The sequence below is a fragment of the Jatropha curcas genome, chromosome 5, assembly GCF_041381405.1.
Source record: "Jatropha curcas cultivar XTBG-Jc1 chromosome 5, XTBG_Jcur_1.0, whole genome shotgun sequence".
NCBI classification, from domain to species: domain Eukaryota; kingdom Viridiplantae; phylum Streptophyta; class Magnoliopsida; order Malpighiales; family Euphorbiaceae; genus Jatropha; species Jatropha curcas.
The window spans coordinates 18782659-18807483 of record NC_143155.1 but is presented as its reverse complement, the minus strand read 5'-3'; the positions used below and the strand labels follow the sequence as shown (position 1 = coordinate 18807483).

At 33.0% G+C, this 24825-nt stretch overlaps 2 protein-coding genes and 1 long non-coding RNA gene across 3 annotated transcripts; 2 read left to right on the top strand and 1 right to left on the bottom strand.

Annotated features, from left to right (window-relative positions):
* Positions 1–6908: 6908 nt before the first annotated feature.
* LOC149496325 (uncharacterized) lies at positions 6909–11234 on the bottom strand. The gene is made up of 2 exons (XR_016320782.1): positions 10962–11234; positions 6909–10745 (listed from the first exon to the last, which is right to left on the bottom strand). It is a non-coding gene; the product is annotated as an uncharacterized LOC149496325 (long non-coding RNA).
* A 4413-nt stretch (positions 11235–15647) lies between these two features.
* On the top strand, positions 15648–17638 carry LOC105639109 (crocetin glucosyltransferase, chloroplastic). Its single transcript, XM_012223055.4, has one exon. The coding sequence runs from the start codon at positions 15899–15901 to the stop codon at positions 17288–17290; it is 1392 nt and encodes a 463-aa protein (XP_012078445.3). The 5' UTR covers positions 15648–15898; the 3' UTR covers positions 17291–17638.
* Positions 17639–19807: 2169 nt separating this feature from the next.
* Positions 19808–24294, top strand: LOC105639108 (uncharacterized). Its single transcript, XM_012223053.3, has 7 exons — positions 19808–20825; positions 20946–21048; positions 21488–21759; positions 21920–22022; positions 22106–22854; positions 23723–23821; positions 23904–24294. The coding sequence occupies exons 1-7, from the start codon at positions 19917–19919 to the stop codon at positions 23997–23999; spliced, it is 2331 nt and encodes a 776-aa protein (XP_012078443.1). The 5' UTR covers positions 19808–19916; the 3' UTR covers positions 24000–24294.
* The last annotated feature ends 531 nt before the right edge of the window (positions 24295–24825 follow it).

The window sequence follows — 24825 nt, the reverse complement described above, 5'->3', positions numbered from 1 at the left end:
AAGACTCAATCTTCTATTTTAATAGAGTATAAATCCCATGCTAAAGGACAATCTAGTGATAGAACTGAAGATAAGCCCTCTTTTAATGGATATCTGTGATGATTAACCTATCATACCAAGGTAATAGGAAAGACCTCTTTCTAAGGCCATCTCCTAAGTAGTCTATATAGTCTGGTGCTAAGCAGTCCCCGGGAATTGCATCCCTTTTATTATGGTCTTTTGAACTTGAATTTAAAGTTGAGCTCGAGACTAAAATATTCAAGCTCATTGAGTTTTAAGTCGAGTTCGAGCTCAAGCCGAGTTAAATTTTATTGAGTTGAGCTTCGAGTCTGATAGGTTTGAATTCGACTCTGCTCATTTACATCCCTAGTCATGATCCAAATTTATTATGAGCCAAGAATCACTTCCCTTTGGTATATTGCATTTACCTGAGATGTTTTGATCAGGTTCTTTCATTTAGTATATTTGGAATAGGTTTAGGTGCACAGGAAAGCCTATTAATTCTCGAGTTTTGGACATATTAAATTTTTCCTGGACTATATTAATAAAATAATAACTCTCATTGCTGATAAAAAATATTCTACATATAATAAAGATTCTATACAGAGCTTCAACCAAGTGCTTGTCCAATTCACTTCAAAAAAGGCCCAATGCAGGCTAGCCAAGAGTCCCATTTGGCTATGAAAGTAGCCACTGGTTTATAATGGCAGAAGCCAATAGTATAATGTTTGAATTTTTTTTTTTTTTTTTCTTTTCTAAAAGATATCAATGCATTCATGAGCTTTTTTGGATTGTGGTCCTTCAATTTAGGAGGATCACTTTATAGTACCTAAATTTTAATTTGTCATTCAAAATTATTCAAACTTCTATTTATGTAACACTAAAGGGACTTTAGTCACTTTCCATACAAACATATACCAGACACATGACATGACATGCCCGAGTGAGGAAAAAAATAAAATTAAAGGTCAAATGCATAATTTGCCTCTTATACTTTACGTAAAAGACCCTGTGACCGCCTATAGTTTACAAATAACTCATTATGACCTTGTAGAGTTCTATTTTCTAGTTATTACATACCGCCTATAGGAAGACGAAGAAGCATGCATTAAGAAATAGAGTGAGTCCCTTTAAACGTCCAACCTGACAATTTTTCTATTCTTCTATCTTATCTTTATCTTTTTTTAAAAAAAAAAAAAAAGTAAATAAAACCTAGGAAATTTTGCTTTTTAGTTTGGACAAGAAACCTATAAAGTTTTTTTTTTTTTTTTATATATATATATTTTGTTATTCTCTAACACTTAATAACTTTTTCTTTCTATCAAAACATCTCTTTCTTTATGTGGGTTTTGAGTTTTGTGTTGTTTTTTATTTTTTATTTTATTTTTTGTGTTTTTCTCTTTCTATGTTTTTTTTTTCACCTCTGCGGTCGAATACCACCACCACCGAGATGAATGGGCAATGTTTCGTGGCTGTTATCGAATCCTCTAAACGTTCATTTGAAACTATTGGGGATTGACAATGTTTCCTGATATAGATATGTTTCTTCAAATGGATTTTCATCGTGACCACTGTATCATCACTGCTGACAACATTGTTCCAGTACAAACTAAACTATCTCTGGTGCCAATTATCAACAATGAAATTTATTATAATTTTGATTTTTGAAGATCAAAGCTTTCCTCCTTCAACTATACAACACAGTGTATGTATCTAAATATCTTCTCTCCATTGAAATTTGAAATTCTAATCTTCCCATTTTATTCATTTTATTTTTTTTTTCCTTTTCAGATTTCTTCATCATCCGTTGATGTAGGAGTTGTCAATTTTTTATGCAATTTATATTTTTCGTTTTTTTATTTTTTTTTATGTCAAACAAGTTATTTTATTGGAAAAAAAGTTAGAGGATATTTTTTGATCACATGGAAAAATTAATTCGTAATAATTATTGCCATGAGCCTTTTTGATCAAACAACTCACTCACAATGATAATTTTAGCAAGTTATCTAATAAATACGAAATAGAAAACTACAAGTTTATAATAGATTATTCTCAAACTATAGGGATCATAAGATTTTTTACGTAAAGTACAGAAAGCAAATTATACATTTGGCCAAAAATTAAAGCCATATGAATAGGGTGGGTAAGATTAAAGCTGGATTCTCTCCTTGTTTTAAGCTCTTCATTCTCGCTTCTCCATCCTCTCTCTTGCTTGTTGCCTTCATATCCTAAAGGGGAAACCTTTTTAAAGGAAAAATCCTCAACTCATCAGCAAATCCTATATCGATCTTCCACAACCTAGCCAAATCCTTATGCACCATAATATCATATGAGATTAATCCACATCATCATTTTCTTGTCCATAACCTCATTTAATCATGAGTTTCGAAATCCATGAATGAAGAATTAAAAATCAGTACAAGAATTTTTGATAAAAAAAAAAAAAAAAAAAAAAGCAATTGTCAACCAAATGAGATCCTATGGAGAAGAGGTCTCATAGAAGATTGTTGTGGAAAAGATCCTAAGAATAATACAATGGGGTCTTTAAATTTGACAGTATAGCTAGAGGTCCAATAACCATATCTATATCAAAAAATAATTCAGTTTCACTGAGAACTTCTATACCTCCTGAATATTGGATAACCAACTGCAGCTTCAGCAACCAAGCTTCCACTCATAAATCATGCATTAAGGAAAGAAGGGCATCCTATCAAGTTTCACTTTATTTGTAATAGCTTGTATATACAAATACTGTGAACTGTCAGGGGCGGAGGCAGGCGAGGGCCAAGTGGGCCGTGGACCCCAAAATGAAAAAAAAAAAAAAAAAAATTTTAATTTTACTCCCATAATTGAGTAAAATTATTTTTTGCCCCTCTAACTATTTGGGCTGGGCCTACTGACTGTCAACAATATACGAGAAAGTATTTTTCACCATCTTTGTTTTCTCTTCAAATTGTATTAAATATGATGTAGTTTATCAGTACTTAATTTGTAGATTTTAATGGTTGAGAGTTATTTTTTTATTAATTATAAAATAAATCAAATTAATTAATTCTCCTTTTATTTATTTATTTATTTATTTTATCTTTATAAATTTTGCTATTTTCATTAATATTTATTTACTAATTTTCATTCTCATCGTTAAAAAATCATGATTCATTTATATATTTTAATAGCATAATATAAAACATTTCATTCGAGAATCTATGTATATACATTATATTATTTTCTTTTAATTTTTTAAAAATTTTCTTTAACCCTGCATTGCACGGGAATATTACAGGTCAAACATACATCAATGACCTTGATCTGTCTGTGGGCTAAGTCGCAGGCCGCAATTTGTGAAGAATAGTGTTAGCTGAAGCCCAGTCCTCGTCAATGAACAAGCTAACGTCCTTGCAAAAATGGTTACAAATTGCAATTACTTAATAAATAGACTCTCACTCACAGTCTATTTATTTTACCTTTTAATTTTAAATTCATTTTAATTTTTTTGAAAAATTAACCAGCCAATACACGATGAGTTGGTGGTCAACACTTCCCCTCTATTTTCCCTCACTTTCCCTCTCTTTCTCACTTACCAAACAGTCGTGTTTTGCTTTTGAAAAGGATAATTCTCCCTACATCCATTTCTTGAAAGCATTTGATTGCTGACTGATTTTATTACTTGTGCATTTTTGTATATTCTGGGAGGAACTCTGGAATTAGCAACTGTTTCTTCTACATAGTCTGTCTCCACACAGAGCAAGGCAATCTGTTGAGAGTGTTTGTGAAAAAAGTGTTATAAAAGCAAAATCTTCCATGACAATCAATGCTTGAAACACTTGCAGAAATTTTCTAACCCAAATTGTTGTAATTTTATTTTAATTGAATTTTTATGCCTCTGATAGATATTCAGGTGGAGACAAGTTCTCCTTATGAACACCTAGTCTTGACAGAAATGGTGTAGCACAGGAGGTGAGTTTAGAATAACAAGGAAGATGAAAGTTATCTTTTCTAACTCAAACCGACTCATCCAGTACATTTAAGGTTACTAGAGATGAACCAGACTGAGGTTTTGCAATTGCTGGAGTCTCCATAAGCCCTCAAAGCCAAAGTTGCTGAAGCAATGGAAGTGCTTAGAGAGGTTCAGCAGCAGGTTAATTCTATTTGTTGAAGTACTCAGTAGAGGACTGCATTATTATTTGTTGGCTTCCATTGTGAATTCTATTTCGTGGGGTGAGCTAGCTAGGCCCATCAATTCAAATGCTACAATTTCACAATTTTGCTGCATTTTTTACCATTTTGCAGTCATAAAAGCTACCTCAAAAGAGATGCTATCAACAAATTAAATCTTCTTCATTTCTTAACCCAAATTGCCTTTTTATGTGTTCCACTTGAAGAATATGAAGTGCATTTTCTTTCTAACTAGGCTTCCAAGTGATAATAAAAGAATTACCTCAGAGGCTCTTCTCTGAGCTACAGCTTCTAAGCATAAAATCACTCGCTGCCTTTCAGGCTCTGAACTAACTGGTTTTATGCAGAATGTAGTTGTTGGTGTTTCAAGTACAGAGATGAGATATTTAATGCACATACAAAAGTACATATATATATATATATATATATATATACTTGTGGAGAAAAAACAACATCAAAATGATCCAATAAAACTAAGTATAAAATGACTTTTTGCATGAAACAAAACAAAATCATTAAAAAGAAACAAAATTGCAAGCTTTCATTATAGTGTTTAGTATAGCTTTACAAAGAGAAGCAAATTACAAACCATAAATCTGCCAATGTCAAATCAGCAGACAATCTCTGATCAGCTCTTCTATCCAAACATCAACCCAAGAAATTCTTTGCCTTCACCGATAAATGCTTAGGTACCGCAGGCACTCGATTAGTATAACCAATCACTAGGAGGATATCACGACTATAACGAAACTCCCAGACTGGTTTTCCTATTAGCATCTCCAACGCGACACAACCAAGTGCCGATATTGTTGGTTAGGTGGCTTAGAATCCCACATTGGAAATTTAGGCTATAAAAAAAAGCCTATCTCCTAAGTTTTAATCATTCCAACTTTTCTTTCAATACCTAATGGATTAGAGAAAAAAAATATACAAATCGAGAGTGGAGAGAAACTTGTCTAATCCACTAGGTATCGGAAGACAAATTGGAATGATTAAAGGTAGACTCCTTTTAGAGGCAAACGACTTCCTGTTCCCTTCCTAAATTTCCAATGTGGGATTCTAAGCCATCTAACCAACAATCTCCACCGTGGTGAAATATAAATTTGTATATTCAATTGCCTGTTCAATACTTTGGATTCAAATTAATTAAAATTAAAAAATAAATGATTAAATTGTAATTGTGTTGGGTGTTCAAAATTTCATCTTCTTAGCATTTTCTCTAGAGAAATACTTAAAATGATAGCATTTTGGTTAAGAAAAAAATATTTATGAATAATTGATTGTAGATCGCTCCCACAAATCTTGTGGTAAAGATTTTTTTACCGCTTTAAGAATTAGAGAAAACCTAGAAACAATCAATTTGTAATATCTAATACGAAAAAGATTCATAAACTTCCTTGCTCTTAGCAATTAACGATGTCGCCATGATTTTGGTCGAGAAAAAATCTACCATCTAAGGGTATATTCGGCAATACTAGTTATTTTAGTAGTTGTTAGCGGTTTTACGAATTGTTAGCTGTTTTAATAGCTGATAGCCGTTAAATATTAGCTGTTAGTTATTTATATAACTGCTTAGAGTAAAAGTGTTTGGAAAAATATTTATTTGATTAGCCGTTGAATTTAAAATGACAAAAAGAGACATTTAAATATTGATTTAGAATTTTAACTTATGACTATAATAGCGAACTCATTATAAAAATAAAAAAGAATATCAATTTATAGCAGTGTTCTGAGAATTAGGCCGGTCAGTTAACCGGTAAACGTAGGATTCACTGAACCGGAGGGTTCAACTGGGTTCAATATGGTTCAACCGGATTTTTATGCATAATATTTTTAAATATATTTATTAAATAAAATTAAAAAAATATGTAAAAAAAAAAAATTGAACTCAAATAAAAAATATTTTCAAATTTGGTTTTACAAAAAGAATAAAATTTAGTACATAATTTGATAAAAAAAATAAAATATGAATAAATTTAAAACTAAAAAAAATTAATTAATTACCATAAATTATTTTTCTTTTAATTAACATATTAAGAATTTGGGTTTAGAACTAAAAAGGTTCAAAAATTAAAAAATCAGTGGGTCCAATTTTAAGAGCCCAAATTAAAAAAAAAAATCACATTTTTTGGAAAAATCCAGAAATTGAATCGAACTGATTTTTAAACGGTCAAGTTCATTGATTTTTAGCCGATTTTCATCCAATTTTTACCTGTTCAGGCTGATTTTTGAATAATTGATTTTTCTATACAATCCAGACCACACAACAGTTCGGTTTTTGGTCGAACTGACCAATCCGGTTTGATTTTTAGATACACTCCAATTATATAAGTTAAAATCATTATCATTTCTAAAATGATAATACAATTTCCTTACGTATTTCCCTATTAATTCATTAAATTTTTGTTTAAAATAATGTAATATTTTAACTTAATTGCAGACTTGCAGTACCATAGCAAAAGACTTTAAATTAATGTTAATATAAATTAATTAAGGATAATATAAGTTAATTAAGGACATAATTGTCAAAAAAATTTATTCAAAAATTGGAAACGCTACATATTAGATGGATTAACATTTTAATAAACGCAATTTTATCTGCTAACAACTATTTTATATACTACTTGTCACGACCCGATTCCATGGGCCGGACCGGCACTAGGGCCCAGGTAAGCTTAAAGCCCCCGAGGCCCGTAGTAAGCCTGAAACACTACAAATTTGCTATCTCAATCTAATTTTAAACATTCAGCCCAAATTTATAACATTTTAAACATTTACAAATTTCCCTGCTTACAATACACTATATTTATAATACAGGCTCACAGAATTATTTCATCTATAATAATACACAACTTAAAAGTATACAAATTCTATAACTGCGGAGTTCACTGACGGATGTATACATATAAGTCTTCGGACATTTATCTATTTAATTGATCAAAACTAAAATTAGAGAATTTCTTTTAAACAGCGAAAGAGCAGAGCTATAGCTGGAATTTAGAAAATGCTACTTCCTGAAAGATTTAAACAAAAGAGATGTGAGTTTTCTAAGGAGTAATATTTATTGCACAACACACGCATTCACACAAATGTATAAATATATCAATCTAGTCATCCGACTAGTTATATGCTCACACAGCCAGTCACACAAATGGCATATCACCAGCACTCACAATTATTAACATCTTCATATAATCACATCACGTGGAAATTGGTCTGTGGCGTCACCGAAACCCCCGATGAGCCGTCCTCCCACATGGCCCATCCTCTCATAACGTGTGCACCAGGGAGCCGATCCCCCATACTGGCCGACCGGTCTAATCCTCACTTGACCAGCCCTCTCATTGTTTTTCCATTCTCTCTTTTCCTTTCCATACCAACAGGAGGCAACCCGGTCGTCTCCATCAAATCTAGATCATCAGGCGCTCACAACAGGAGGCCACCTTGCGGGCTGCGATCAAACCTAGATTATCCGGTGCGCCCAAATAAAGAAGCCAACCTGTGGTTAACAGTAACGGTAACAGTAGGTGCACACGGGGGCGCCGATCTCCCATTTACCCGGCCGACGGTCCAGTTTCATAATTCATCATAATCAGGATCCATGCTTTATCGACCGTCCTCACAAACCCATGGTGACCCACTTCATCCCAATTCCACACAAACAAAGCACAGCAATATCACAACACAATTAATCAAGTATTGCAATTAAATGCAAGCATATTAATCAATTAAACATCGTAATGCAATGCTCAAGTAGACATCCAAGATCAATTGCAACTAAGTAAATAGTGTTAACAATAAACAATAATAATAAAATAAATAATAATAATGATAAACAATAACAATGAAAATAATTAAATAAATATTGGAATACTTAAATGAATAATAATGATAATATATAAATAATTAGAGTACTTTATTTATTATGTATCAAATTATAGAATTTATTTAAATAATCTTCTTAATTATATTGTTAATTAAAAATAATCTGAGTTCTATCGAAATTTCGGCAGCATCTCCCCTAAAAATGAGATTATCTACCTGCTTAAATATCAGCAATATTATATCCATCAACCATTACATACACAGCCCATCCTTCGGGCAATCAAACAAATTAATTTCCCTTCCTCCGTCCAAAATAATCACATCAATATTTAATCGTCAATGTCAAACTTCAACTTATTATATAACATTAAGTAAGTAAATAAACAAATAAGTGAAAAATAGCTATTTGCTTAACCTCCACTCATTACTAGTTAAACAATTTAATATAAATCCTTAACAATCATATAAAACTATAGCTTATGTATTGAATAATCATCAACTAAATTCGGAGTTTTTCGATACCAAAATTATATTTTACACATTAACTAATCAATCTTATAAATCATCTAGATATAATACACGTCTTTCGGCTTCTAATAACAACTAATACATATTCACAAACCATATAAGAATATTTATTAAATCATAAGCTTAGTAGAATTAGACACCTAATCGCTCTTAACCGACTAAGCACTCATTTTACTTTTCTTATGCATAATCAACTAGTTTTAGGCTAATTGTTATCTAAATATCTAATAAACTATTTCCAATTTATGTTTCACATTTGATTACCAACTATTATCTTAAAGGACTTAAATTCTAAAGTTTCAAAATTAATTGTATTTAACTAAGGCAGATAGTGATTTTAATTACACACTCATAATCTAATATAATCACAACTCTAATAATTATATCCTAGGTTCACATTCTCCTAAAAATTCTTCAACTAATTCACAGCATAATATTATAAATTTGGAATTTATACCAAGAATTAGGAACGGAGCCTTAGAGCGTACCAATTGAAATTTGGGCGAGGATTCCACGATCAGCACGAAGAGATGAGAATTCTGCCTTTCAGGGTCTCGCCGGAGAGTCGCCGGCCGGTCACCGGACTGCCGCCGCCGGCAGCCGTGCACGGTGGCCGGAAAGTCGATCTTGCCCAGAAATTTGCGATTGACACACCAAAATGCTCGAAATTATGCCAGGACCTCGATTATATGACCAATTTGAACTGATTGTGCCCCATTTGGTTGGAAATCGCCTCTAAACCTTCGGCCAGCCGCTCCTCTTTGGATTTTTCCGATCCAGGCGAAATCACTCAAGATTGAAGCTATAAAATAGAGATAGGGGAGGACAGGAGGTCGACCGCACCTGGCTCGTGGCTTGGGATCGTCGAAAACTTGAGCTGGAGACGCGATTCACGGTCGAGCGAGATCGCGGCCCTCCTGCGGCTGCTGCGCTCACCAGGAACGAAGGAGAGCGGGGAAGGGAGGCCTGAGCAGCTGCAGTGGTGACGCGTCGGCGAGGAGATGAGCTTGATCGGCTCTGGTGGCCGGAAACGGGAAGAGAAGGAGGGGGGAAGGTCGCGCGCTGTTGCTGGCGCAAGGAAGAAGAAGGAAAAGAAAAAGAAAAAAAGAAAGAAAAAATCTTGGGCTTCTAGACCATTCCGGTTCGATTCGAACCGGTTTGGTCTGATTCAATTTTTGGCTCGATTTGCAGATTTTCGAGTTTTTCGCTTGGTATTCGAAAAATCGAATTGGTTTACGGGTCCAGTTTAGCAATAATAAAATACTAGCTGGTATAATTTCATTGGTTGAAATAAAAAATTTTAGTTTTTAAATGAAAATTCTACGAAATTAAATTTTCGGGTCGTTTCTATAAACCTTTAAAATAAACAAGAAAATTCTAAATAAGAATTTTAATTCAAACACTTATATTTCACATTCATTTATTTATTTTGGTTACCGGTCATTTAATTCACTTGTTATATATATGCATATATATCTGAGTTCTCTCATTTATATAAATAACTATTCTAATTTATAACCTTTAGATAAAATCTCTAATTATTCGGTGAGGAATATTGTTTAATGATAATTATAATATTGTATAATATTTCTTAATACCTAAAATTTTAATCGTCACTACTTATTAAGAATATGATTAATTTAAGTCTTTATTAAGTGCTTTACTGAAAATTCGATAGCATTTCCTTTATAAACTGGACTAGCCAAATTTTATATAATCCACATGTCAACACATAGCCCATCCATCGGGCAATTCACATTAACTCATTTCGTCCGCCATAACCATCATTCATTCTTTCATTCAATTCACAGTCTATTCATCGGGCATATTCTTAATCAAATTAAATTCTCATTATAATTAATTATTCTATAACTATTTACTTACTAATAAAATTTCTAAATTTTACTTACAATATTATTAGCTAGAAATTTATATTTCAATACTGCTCTTATAGTTATAATTAATATTCATGGAATATATTTAACAATATCCAATTTAATTTATTTAACTACTTAATTAAATTCATTAATTAATTATCTCGGGATTTATTCAAAAATTGCAAATTAAGCTTTAGAGTGTACCGATCGAAAATCGAATTTGATTTCCGTGATCCGCGCGAAGAGGAGAACATTCTGCCTTTGCAGTCCTCGCCGGAGCCTCGCCGGCCGGTGGAGGAACGCCGCCGCCGCCGTGCACGGTGGCCGGAAAATTCAAATCTTCACCAAAATTAACAAACAATATATCATTTTATTCGTTTCGATGAGAGGATCACTAATATGTATTCAAATCAAGGTGGGTGTGAACTATTTGGCCGGAAATTGACCGGAAAGGTTCGGTGATACCCATTTTGGGTTTTCCGATGCCGGCTATTACAGTCGACGAGGAGGCCACCAAATGAAAGAGGAAGAAGAGAGGAGTCGATCAACACCTACCTCGACGCCTCAAGTCATCGGAAACGATGGGAAATCGCTGGAGAAGTTGTTGCAACGGTGCTAAATGTTTCGGTTGAGATTTCTCTCAATCCGGGCTCAAATCGCGCAAACCAAAGTTTAAATAGAACTCTTTGCGACGAGTAGATATTTTTAGAGTATCTATTTGCCGGATTTGGCTGCCGGTGGTCGGAGAACGAGAAGAAAAGGGGAGGGGGATTGTTGAGAGAGGAGAGCGAGAGAGAGACCACTGAGTCTCTCTTCTCGTTTCTCTTTTCTTTCTTTTCTTTTTCTTTTTTTTTTTTCTTTTTTTTTTCTAGAATTTTCTAATTGGTGGATGGGGTTTGGGTCGATTCAAGTCTGGTTTGGTTTAAATCATGGTTTTAGCTTGGTTTTTCAATTGATTTATGGATTTTTCATCTGGTTTTTGAAAAATTAATTTGATTTTTGGGTCCGGTTCAATTTATTTGATTATTTTGTTCAGTTCCGTAATATTTTCTCAATTTATTCATAAAATATTAATAACAAAGATATTTAATTTTAGGCTGATTAATTTATATAGTAGTTACATATATATATAGACACATTTTTAATCGATTAACAATTAGTGTTCCATTTTTTTTTTTTATCGAAATTTTAAGTATTACCCAAACGAAAATTCTAAATAATATGTTTTTGGGCTTGGGCCCAATTCGTAAAACTTTGGGCTCAATTAGAATTACTCGGTCTTAACAGCCCATATTATCATAAATCTGGATTTTTGATTTAATGAAAATTCAAAAGTTTTGAAAATAAAAATTCGGGGTATTACAGAATCTAAATTTGAAATAGATATTTTGAATTTGAATGAGGTTTAAATATAATAATTTACTAAAATTTTATATAATTTATTTATAAATTAATAAATTACAATTTAAAAAAAATAACCGGGGAATGAATATATATTTCTAAAATAATTATTAATATTGAATTATTATTATTATTTTGAAAATTTTTTGATTTTAATTTTTAGACTGAAACAAAGAAAATGTGTAAATATAGATAAGAAAAGGAATTCAAAATAATAATAATGATCTCTACATCTATTAATGAATTAAAAAATAAATGGGTTTGTAAAATAAAAAAATAATTAATTTACTTATATTGAGTCTTATTTTCCTATTCAGCATAGGATTTCTTATTCTAAACAAATTAAAATTAATTTTAGCATAAAAATAGAGAGAGACCGAAATATATAATTGACATGAAAAATTTAATCAACGTTCGCTAACTATCATGATCTTCTTTTCTTTTTTTTCCTTTAATCCGTGAAACACTGATGCGCTGCATAGAACTACAACAAAATCATATATACTCTTGAGAAATCAAAAAGCACCATGAAGAGTGCTTCAACTACAATTACAACAACACCCTCCCTGTTGATTTACGGTTTTTCCGGCTATTCCACAGTGCAATATAATTACCTTTTCACTTCTCTTTATCTGCCCTTTCGATTGATGTTCTATTTGTGAATTATAATGGAAAAATCTATCAAAATGGTAATTCTAGAGGTTAATTTGTCGAAATTTCTATGTTTGATTCTGGCGAAATGACTCACACCTATGCAAAATAAATGTAAAACGTGTGATCCACGCGATGAGATGAGTGTTTTGATGTGTAGATTAACAATTTGGCAGTGGTCCATTGGCTGCTCCAATGACACTATGGCAATACCCAAAATGGAGTTTTTTCAGCATATTTCGTAAATTATTATCATCTGGTTGAATTTTTAATTATGTAATGTGAGTGAAAGGGGAAAGCAAACTAAAGGAAAATAATTCTTAAAATTGCAAAAAAACATATTACTCATAATCCAAAAATTCTCAAGAAAATCAAATATTTATATTCAAAATGGCAAATTTTCTAAATTTTAGAACTGCAAATCTATCATCATAAATTTATATACTCTTCAAATCCAAAACTGTTGTTGGAGTTTTCTTCCAATTTTTTTATAATTATACTACTGAATCTGAAATTTAATTTCCAAAGCTCACAATTCATTTTAGTGATAGTAATGTGAAACTGAAACGTTGTAATATGTTTGTTCGGGTCTTTGAAGCAGCTATTTGCTTCTATTTAAAACTCGATCACAATAATGACTCTTCTATTTTACACGCGAATTTTTTGATGGGGTATGATCTTGTGAAGAAAATAACATCATTTAAGCGAACTTATCGTGTCACTTCAATATTCTAAAACTGTAAGAGAATGCTAACTCAGATTTTAAGACTCTATTTTTATATATTTTTATAAATAAATAAATAGGTAGATAATAAAGCTTGTTCAATTCAATAATCTCAAACCATAGAGCATTAATTCAACAACTATTTAGTGCAAAAGTCTTAATTAAACCTAATTAAGTTGTTACGTGAATATATTATTTTCAGAAACTTTCTACTTAATTATGTTTGCTCTTCACTGTAAATTTTGTACTTAATTCATTTTAGGGTATTAATCTATTTTCAAAAAGATAAAAATCGACTAATTATATTTTTTCAAATTATAGAAAACAAACTGTAATTTTCCCAAATATTAATTCAACTAATGTTTAATTAAAATGGAAGAAAGCTCAATTTGGTCCCCAAATTTGGATGTGATATTCATTTTGCTAAAAATTAACTTTTTGATGGTTTCACCCCTAACTTTATAATATATGAACAAAATACCCCAAATTTCAGTTGTCAAAGCGCGTGAAGCATAAACTATAAAAAAACACAGTTTGACCTTAATTTCTCGTACTCTCGAACTCAAAATTCTCCCTATCCATACTGTTCTTTCAACTCCATGATCTGAGCATCCCAGGTTGATTTCCCCTTTTCCATCTCACTTCTTCAAAATATACAGAATTTTGTCTCTTAAAACTCTCTCTCTACTTTTTTTTTATGTCTTATACGTTGGTTTTAATTCTCTATAGCTTTTCTGTTTTCATTATTGCTTTCTCTTTCTCGGATTTTTATGGTTTCAATCTCTGGATTTGTTTTATTTCTCTCTCTAGCTTTTTGAATCTTTTATTTACTTGTTTCATTTATTTATTTTTATTTGTTTTAAAACTTGTCCTAGAAAATAACAAAATTTTCTCTCTAGCATGTTTGTTTCGTTTTTTCTTTGAAATAAATCTGTCAGATGCAGCCTTATTGGATTGAATCACTCTCCGAGACTCAATATCCAGATGAAGAACTATGGAGAGTTGAGATGGAATAGGCAGAGATCCCTTCTCTTTTAGCTATAAGTCTCGAATTCAAACGCTAAATATGAGATCCTTTCAGATACTTGAGAAAAAACATTTTGCTCCTTTCTTTGAGCATGCATGGTACGAATTCGAATTAATCGGATTAATATATAAGTTTCGGATACTGAATAGTTTAACAAAAAAAAAGAATAAAAATATAAAACCTCATTGCTTATATATATATAATGTGGATACATGAGAGGTTGAATGAATTAGAATAACATTTTAAACTACACAACATGAGTAATTTTTCTATTTACGGTACAGAGAATTCAAAATTTGATATCTCTCATTTCCTGCATCTTTTATAAAAGATAGTAAACGGATTCACTCAATGATTATAGTTTTAATTCCCATGTCACTCAAAATATTCTAAATAAATACCAAAGTGCGCCTGATTCTTGACCTCTAATGAATGAGAAATGGACAATATATAAATTATTGGTATTATTATTATTAACGATTTAAAGTTTAAATTAAAATAAATGAATTTGATTGTCCTTTTAATGTTATACAAATAAAAATTTGGTTCCTGTCCCATCTATCCATCCAAACAAAACTAAATTATTTCTCTTCCCCTTTTAATTTTTCAAACACGGTTCGACAAAAATTTTCTCCTATTTCATTTACCGGTTAATCATTAACTATAACCAACTTACTAATAACAAAATAGATTATCAATAAAAGAAGGGTGAAAAGTTTTTGATTTAAGTCGTCCTAATTACAATTCGGTGAATATCATTTAAAAGAAATAATATTCACTGATAATATTATTCTGATTCATTTGATCTCTAATATTGAAAAAAAAGAAAATAGATTGCAATCAAATAAATTAAATGGGTCCATCTAAATATGTCATTTCTATTTTTTTTTTTCACAAAATAAAAATCAAATTATGATTGATCTAAATAAACAAGAAAAGAAAAAACAAGCTAAAAAGACAAGCTTTTCTTGTTTTTCTCCAAGCATTGGCCTCATAACGACAATGTCCACTTCTCAGACTGACCTAATTGTTCAGGTTTTGTATATCAAATATCCACCAGTCGTGCTGTGATTGAATTACTCTTCGCTCATGCACTGATCATGTGCTTTGGCCATACAACTGGAGTTGCGTCAATCAGTTTCTATTTATTGTTACAGATTTATTTGGACGAGTTCGGTAATCATAAACTAAAAATAAGAGATTTAAAAAAAAAAAAAGTATTTATAACCATATAGCGAAAAAAAATAAAATATAAAAATTTTTCATCTTCCTTCAGTCTGAGTCATTCATTAAGCATCAATCCGATCTAATCAAAATATTACCATTCTCTGTATTTATTTCGCACAAGACAACTGGAGCCATTATTATATCACACTGCCGTTTTCCTTTTTTTTTATTTAAGAATTGTCGTTTTCCTAATCTTGTACAACAGACACATATCTAATATCCAAAAACGTCATCACAAACGTCACCTTTTCCTGGCCATTCTTCTCTATTTAAGCCTGAAGATGAAATAACATGCACAGCCACTAATATCCAAAAACGTCATCACAAACGTCACCTTTTCCTGGCCATTCTTCTCTATTTAAGCCTGAAGATGAAATAACATGCACAGCCACCCATTTAGTGCACTCTCCATTTCACTTCGCTCACCCCGTGCATCCCACGCGCTAAAGAACCACCATCGCCATGCTTCAACCTCACTTTCTTCTCGTAACCTTCCCGACCCAAGGCCATATAAACCCAGCTCTCCAATTCGCTAAGCGATTAATACGAATTGGTGTTGAAGTCACTCTAGCCACCTCTGCATATGCTAAACGTCGCATGACCAAGACCTCATTTCCTAAAGGCTTGTCATTGACCACCTTTTCCGATGGGTATGACGACGGTTACAAGGGTAGCGACTCCGATGCCCATGACAAATACATGTCGGAGATAAGGCTTCGAGGCTCGGAAACTCTAAGTGATCTCATAATAACTAGTGCAAATGAAGGAAAACCAGTTACTTGTTTAGTGTACACGTTACTTCTTCCTTGGGCAGCTGAGGTGGCGCGTGCACATCACCTCCCATGTGCGCTTCTTTGGATTCAACCTGCAACAGTTCTTGATATCTACTATTATTACCTCAATGGTTATGAGGATATGTTTAGCAAGTGCAGTGATCCATTATACCGAGTCGAGTTGCCTGGACTTGAACCCCTAACTAGTCGCGACCTTCCTTCATTTCTAGTTCCTTCTAACGCTTACGCTTTTGTTCTTTCGTTGTTTGCAGAACAGTTAGAGATGCTTAACAAAGAAACCAATCCAAAAATATTGGTAAACACTTTTGATGCTTTAGAACACAGAGCCCTAAAAGTCATTGATAAGTTCAACATGATTGGGATTGGACCATTACTTCCATCTGCCATTCTTGACGGGAATGATCCGTCGGATACCTGTTTTGGCGCTGATCTTTTCCAAAACTCAAAGACTAGTTACAAAGAATGGCTAAACTCGCAACCAAAATCATCGGTTGTTTATGTCTCATTTGGGAGTATTTGTATCTTATCCAAAAAGCAAACAGAAGAAATCGCTCGAGGGTTACTGAAGAGTAATCGACCATTCTTATGGGTTATAAGGGAAGACCCAAATAAGAAACAAGAAGAAGAAGATGGAGATATAAGTTGTAGAAAGGAATTGGAAGAGAAAGGGATGATAGTGCCTTGGTGTGATCAAGTAGAGGTTTTATCTAATCAATCGTTAGGATGTTTCATATCTCATTGTGGCTGGAACTCCACACTAGAGAGCTTAGTTTCAGGAGTCCCAGTGGTGGCTTTTCCACAATGGACAGATCAAGGAACAAATGCAAAGTTGATTGAAGATGATTGGGAGATAGGGGTAAGGGTTGTGCCAAATGAAGAAGGAATAGTAGAAGGTGAGGAGATAACAAGGTGTTTAGACTTGGTTATGGGAGATGGAGAGAAAGGAAAAGATGTAAGAAAAAATGCTAAAAAATGGAAGGATTTGGCGAGAGAAGCTGTCAAGGAAAGTGGGTCTTCGGATAAGAATCTTAAGGCTTTCGTTGATGAGGTTTTGTCTTGAATTATAACGAAGAGAAGGGTGTTGGAAATGATTCCATCTTCTATCCTATGTTTCCAAACTCTCTGTCGTATTGGTTTTTAAATTTGATTTCTTTGTGGTTTATGGTTTGTTTGTAATAGGCTGCGCACAGTATTCCATAGAATCCAACCAAACCGAAAAAATCTATTAAACCCAATCGGAACAAAAGAGGATAGGTCTTATAAGAACCAGTACCACACCTAACGCAATTTATGTTTCAGGTTTTGGTTTTATAAAGAACGGCACCAGAACCGAATTGGAAAACCAATTTATAAATATTTTTTATTTTTATCTCTATTTACTAATAAAGATTATGTATACATTGTACTATTTATCTCCATTAGAAATTCACAGCTTTTGTTTTTTCTTTTTCAAAATCAAAACTGAAAATTCATTAAGAAAAATAAGTATACAAATTTGCTAATAACTCGCTTCAATAGCTATTTATAGTTATTGTTTGACTTCATAGTTTTTTTTACAAATCTTATTTAATTACGTACCTTCAAATTTCTTTCTTCTATCAAAGAATCCCATTTTTTTCTGCATAATTATCCAAATAATAAATATCATGAACAAAATCATCATAACAGTGAGAATAATAAAACTACAAACTGTCGAAATGATTAAATTTAAGAATAAAATTTCAAAATATGAGCAACAATAATCTCAATATATCAAAAATAATAACTCACATGTATATCAGAAGACACAAAATAATTATTCCAAAAAAAAAAAAGAAATATTAAAGAAAATTGGACTAGAAGGAAAATGAGCGACAACATATGAGAATTTTCTAGTGGCCGCCAATAGTAGAACTGTAGAAGAAAAGGATTTTCAGGCTTTTGAGACAGAAAGAGAGAGCTAAAGTGGAGTTAAAATATCTGGTTTGGTTTGTGGTTCATTTGGCATTATCTTGATTTAACTTAGTTCTTAGCTTGGTGTGGGTTTATTCTTTTGGTTTGGTTGCTTTTATCCTAAATAAAATACAATTTCAATTTTAATATTTATTTCATTTCATTTTATTTTTTTAATAATAATTATAGTAAAATTATAAAGTAATTATATTAGGTTATTATCATGAACAATAAACTTCAAAAATGATTCTATAAAGTTCTCCAACTCAATCTAGCCCAATAATGTCATTTTGGACTTAGGCCCAAATTCCTTGATCTGGGCCTAGCTTGATCGGGTTCTCATTGGAGCCTTAAGTCTCAGGATAATTTCTGGATTTAAATTTAACTTGTATTAGTTTTGAAAACAAAAATTTTGGTATTACAGTACTAAAACGAAGGTATCACAAAATTTTTCACCTGAATACTAGTGATTGTGGAGTCAGATGCTCAACTTTGTGTTCGGGCTGTTACTGATCCCAGTTATATGGACTTTTCCTCCTTTGGTTCTATAGTATCTGATTGTAAGTCTCTTCTTAGTGAGACCATTGATTTAGGTGTTAGTTTTGTGCGTAGGTCTGCTAATGGTGTTGCTCATGCTTTAGCTAGGGGTGCCCATTCCGTGACAGACTCAGTGGAGTTAAGGGTGGCCACGGTTTCAGAACCGGAACCGAACCGAAAATTTTCGGTTCCGATTTCGATTTGAAACCGAACGGTTCCAGTTCCTGTTCCGGTACGGTTTCAAAACCGACGGTTCCGATCGATTTTTCGGCAAATCACATGATTTTAAATTTTAAATTTTGAAAACCGGTTTTCAAATTTTAATAAATTTGTGAAAGTTATTTCTAAAAAAAATACACCTAAAAAATTAAAAAATGCTTCAATTAAATTTATTTTTTTAAAGACTTGAACTTAATTATTTTTTTTAAAAAAAGTCTTCAACTGAATTTATTTTTTGTTTAAAAAAGTTTGAATATAAGTTAAAAAAAAAAAAGGCTTAAACTTAATTTTTTTAAAAAAAAAAAATTAAGTTGCCTACATATCCTCTTGGGGTTTAGAGGAATCAAAGCCTACGTATTTCTTACTTACCTTATACCAATTTCACAATAAAATTTTTTTTAAAAAAAACTGACAGTTTCTAATGGCTAGAACCGCCGGTTCGAACCGGTTCCGAACGGTTTGTGAAACCGCCGGTTTGCGGTTCCAACAAAACTGGAACAGGAAACGAACCGGAAATCTCCGGTTCCGGTTCTAGTTCGGACCGGTTCCAATTCCAACCAATTCCGATTACGATTCGAGATCAGTTTGAACCATCGGTTCCGATTTCCGAAACCGTAATATGGCCCTGGGTGGAGTGGTTCCCTTCACCCCGGTGATATCTGTAATCTTTTAAGACTTGATAGTTAATACATTCCATCCATTCTCTTCCAAAAAAAAACAAAAAAAAAATACTAGGGTGAATTTATCCATTTAACCTTCTTAAATAGGTCATTGTTTGTAAAAAGTTTAAGCCTTTTAGGGGTTCAACAGTACTTTTAAGTATTAAGTTTGGATTCCTTCCCCTTAGAAACCGACAGAACTATTTCAATTCCCGCCAAAAAAGACCAACTCTCAGTTACGCTCCCGCCATTTTTCCTTATCTTATCCCGCCAGATTTCTCTCTCTCCAAAACTACCATTTTCCTTCCTATCAATTTTCCCTCTCTCTTTCACACAGCCATGGAAGAAACTCGACAGCTCGACTCCAAGAAACGCAAGAGGTCATTTTCTCCACATAATCCTTTCAAAGGTATTTTCACCCGCAGCAAATCTCAGATCTATCTTCACCGCCACCGCTCTGGTCGATCCCGCACCGATTCCTTTCGCTACTGCAAACACCACACTGAGCTTCGGTCACATTCGGCTGGGTTCCAGTCTCAGTCTCGCAACAGGAAAGTCAGACGAAAATCTTTGACCCAAAATTCTGCCGATGATACAAATGAATGGTCTTCAAAATCTATTAAAGATCTTCGCGCCAGACGGGTTTTCTCTCTAGCTTCTGTGGCTAATGCTTCTGGATTATGCCTTGATAGTAAAGAGAAAAATGTATCTGAGAAAAAGAGTGGAGAATTTGAAGATGGGTTTTCTTCCGATTCTATGAATTTGGAAGAGATGAGCTCCGGTTGCTTTATTAATGAAGAGGATATTGACCGGAAATGTTTGGATAGCAAGAAAGAGGAAGAAAATGATTTGCCTATGACTGAAGAAGACATAAGAAGTAATGGATACTGTAAGATTTCAAATGAGATTTGCGATTTCAATGAAGAATATGCGCAGGAAACACCTCCAGGTGCTAATCTTCAAAAGAGAGAGGGTCATCAATATATTAGTGACCAGAAAATTGGCAATAATTCAGGTCTCGAATCAGTATGCGCCAATTTGGATAGCAAAAAAGAAGAAATTAATTTGCCTATGGTTGAAGACGACGTGAAAAATGATGGAGATGGTAAGATTTCAAATGAGACTGGCGATTTCAATGAAGAATATATCCAGGCAACACCTCCAGATGCTGAGATCTTTAATCTTCAAAAGGGAGGTCTTCAAGACATTAATGACCAGAAAATTGAAAACAATGCTGGACCCAAATCTGTATGTAACAATCTTACACTCAATCTAAGTTTTTATTTGTGTAATCTTTTTCCTGCATAGCCATAAAGAATATTATGAGTTTTTATGCTAATTTAAGCTAGGTCTGGATTTCTGAAATAGGGTCCGAACCCTTGGTCTAGAGTTAAAGTGTTCAAAACCCCAGGCTCATTAAGCTATAGAAGATTGCTTCCTTACTTGAAAGATGCGGTCCAAGATAATTCTTGTAAGTGCTTTGCTCTTCTCAATTATTCTCAATCTGGTTAGTTAAATGTTAAGGTTTTGTTTGGTATAAATGAATTCTAAAAATTTTATTTAATTCATACTCCCTATTTAATTGACATCTATATTCCCAATTTATACATCATCTAATGTTATAGAGGAGCATTTTAGTAAAAAAACTAAACAAAAATTATAATTTAATTATATTAACTAGTTTTTTTTTTATCTACGAAAGTCAAACCAGTTATATATATGTGTGTGATGGAGGGAGTATGTTGTTTTATGTTTTCATTTCGATATAAATAAAATGTTCACTTTAACTTCATTAAATCAATTCTATAAATTGTGAATCAATTTTAATTTATATCAAAAAATGGGAAAGAAATTTAGAAATACTAATTAAACCAATTCAATGCTAACTTCTCTGTGATTCTTATCTGCAGGTGCTGACTCTAATTCAATGTCTATTGAACGCAATTTTGATTCACAAAAGGATCCTAGGGTATGTTCCCCCACCTCATTGGTTGATGAGGATTGTTCAACACCACCAGTTGATGAGGTGAATGAGAAAATTAAGACGAGGGATTGTGAAAATTTGGAAACCTTGAACCCTGACAGCTCTACAAGGGAAGAAAAGCCATTGAATGGAAGTAGCAACAGAAACAATTGCTATTTCAATGGTAAAAGAAAGGACTCCAATTCTAAAAGCAAAATGGTAAGATAATACAACTACAAAGAATAGTCAAGTTGATTATAAAACATATCATTATGTTTCTTGAACGTGCAAAATTCTTTCCGGTACTTTTAGTATTTTTGGCATGTTCTTTGTTCTGTTACTATTTTTTTCTAATTTAAGTTGGTTCATTATGATATAGTGTATTAATCCATGCTCACGACTGAAGATATTTAAGACTGGAAGCTCCTTTAGCTATCGAAGATTGCTTCCATATCTGATCGATATTGCTAAAGATAATTCTGGTAAATTGTCAGCTCTTTTACATCCTTACTTTGTTAACTTAGGCCTTTATAATGAAGCTTAACTCTGAAAACAATTTTTGTAGTTGATACTGGGAATGAGCATTACCCAAAATTTGAGAAGAGCTTAGAAGAAAGGCCGCTCTCAAAATTATCAATGTCTGAAATTGATGAAACTCCACTGGAGAAATTAAATGGTAAAAGTCATCATATGGAGCATGATGCTACTTCACTTACTCCGCAATTGGATATCTCCACGGCTGTCAAACATGCATCTTGTAGCAATCAACAGAATCTAATGACTGCTGATCTCAACTGCGAAACTCCAGTATCAAAGGATTCACAAGCGGAACAAAAATTGCCTGTTGTGGATATTATATCAAATCATAAAGATGGCCAGTCGGATAGTTCCCTTCCTATAATGAGTTTGGTTAGAGGGAGCAGTACAGTTACCATGCCATTATCTGTTGACAATGAAGAGGATAGTAAAACTTTAGTTGCAAAACCTGCCAATGGTGCAGAACCATTTGATGCTGGCAGCCTTTTTCAAGCCTCATCCAAGCTTGAAGAAACCAATCCAATGGGAATTCTTGCTCAGGATTTGAAGAAAGGCATCCTTAAGAAATATCGAAGAGGATGTAGAGGACTTTGCACTTGCTTAAACTGTGCTTCATTTCGCCTCCATGCAGAGAGAGCATTTGAGTTCTCCAAAAATCAGATGCAGGATGCTGAAGAAGTTGCTTTAGAATTGATCAATGAACTAACTGACCTCCGAAATACACTTGAGAAAGCTACAGTTGGTTCTAATGATCACCTGATCATTTGCATCAACCAGGTGAATACTGCTTGAACTCAAGATTATGCATTGACTTATACTTGCTGCGAATGTTAAAAGTTTTATGATCCTAACAACTTAGCTGTTCTTAATTAGTACAATTATGCATTTGCTTCACCTTATGACATGCTAGATGCTACTTTGATGTACTTTATTATTCATGTCAACTTTAAACAGGATTGACAAATTATCCAAAGGTAACTTCATCTCTCTTGAAATGAAAATCAAACAAGTGTCAGCTTTGAAACAATCCCAATGGCACGATAGCATGTCTAAAGCCTTGCTTTTAATTATTTTTAAACTGTATCTAATGATCTCAAGATTGGCACGTTATGTATGTATGTATGTATCTAGAGATGATAGTATAACGAAGGGAAACCAAGTTATAGGAATTTGAAGAACAATAGATTCCCCCCCCCCCCCCCCCCCTCTCTCTCTCTCTCTCTCTCTCTCTCTCTCTCTCTCTCTAATTTACCTTCAGTCCCCAGAAAATTGTCAAAAGAAGAAATTATCCATGATTGATGCTGTTATTATTTGTTTGGACAACACAATTCTGATCAGTGCATGATGATCCTTTGTTTTCTGGCGTATGACTTGCCCAAAATACTCAGTTTCATCCTTTTGGTTCTGGCCTTCAGATGTATGATACTTTCAGCTATTTCAGCCAATATACACCATTTTGTTTAAATTGTCACCTTGTTTCCACAACTTTATTTGTGTTTACAGGAACAGAAATACAAAATATGTGATAGCAATATGCAATCACTCCCAGGGCTTTGTTACTCTGTTGTGCTTTCCATTCATCTCATTCTTGGCATAATAGATGGTAAATAAACTCTAAATTACAGTTTTTTTCACTTTGATTCAGGTGAAAAAGGCTTGCAAGAAAGCAACTGAAGCAGAAGAACTAGCAAAAACCCGTCTTTGCCAAATGAATTATGATCTTAACATTCACTGCAAAATAACAGTAAGTGCCAAATACCATTTCAAGCATTTAAAACATTTCTCTCCTCCAACATTCACTAAAATCTATTTTATATTACTTTCAGTGTGGAGTGCGACCAAGGGTGAGATTTTCCAATAATGTCGAAGAAAGAATCATTACAAAGGTGAATTCCGAGCAATGTTCTAAAATTTTGAGATAGTAGGAGGTGAAAAAATTGCCATACATTTTTGTCATGAATGTTTGGTTCAACATACAGCATAAGTCATGAAGCTTTTTCACTCAGTGGTTTCAATGTAAATGGACATAGTACATAGATTGTTGTTATTATATGCAGAATGAGTGCTTAATTGTGTTTTATCCATGGAAACAGAGGGAAGCAGTGAATTTGTGTGAAAGAAAGATTTATCTTTTTGGAAAAAGAAAGATTTTTAAGTGCACCAGTTGCTCTTAAGTTTATTATTTATACAAAGGCTATGTTCAGCAATAGTTTTTCATACAGCGTTTAATGTTTTAGCTTGGTCAAAACAGTCCTTTATCATTCATAGTTCTGGGTGATCTAGCGTTTATACTTGTATTTAGAAACAGAACGGATTATACAAAGTTACTTCTTTTAATGTTTAATAAAACGCTAGTAAAACAGCTGTCAGTTACAAAAACAGCTAACAGCTGGTAAAACATTTAATTTTCCGGAACAAGGTTAAAATGAAAATGATTATTTGTATTCAAATTGATAAGTATCTGCTGGAAACTACTGACTTTTAATGACAGTAGGATGTATTGGCATCATTTGGGCAAGTCATACCTTCAAAGTGGGGGAAATGAGCTGTACAATTAGTGTTATTAGTGTCAAATGTTATCACTAGAAGAACAACTGTTTCAATATGGATACAGCTACAAATACTTATTGGTGTTTAGTGTTAATGTTTGTTTCAGTCACTAGGCAAGGATCTGTAGTTCTAGCTTTTGGCAATTGCAAGTCTTATATTCCCAGCATTGGATATGGGGCTTACACTAAGCTTGTTGGA

Coding starts and splice junctions, on each gene's coding strand:
- LOC105639108 (XM_012223053.3), top strand. CDS start 19,917: ATGGAAGAAACTCGACAGCTCGACTCCAAGAAACGCAAGAGGTCATTT. Junction 20,826..20,945: donor ACAATGCTGGACCCAAATCT/GTATGTAACAAT, acceptor TTTCTGAAATAG/GGTCCGAACCCTTGGTCTAG. Junction 21,760..21,919: donor CCAATTCTAAAAGCAAAATG/GTAAGATAATAC, acceptor ATTATGATATAG/TGTATTAATCCATGCTCACG.
- LOC105639109 (XM_012223055.4), top strand. CDS start 15,899: ATGCTTCAACCTCACTTTCTTCTCGTAACCTTCCCGACCCAAGGCCAT.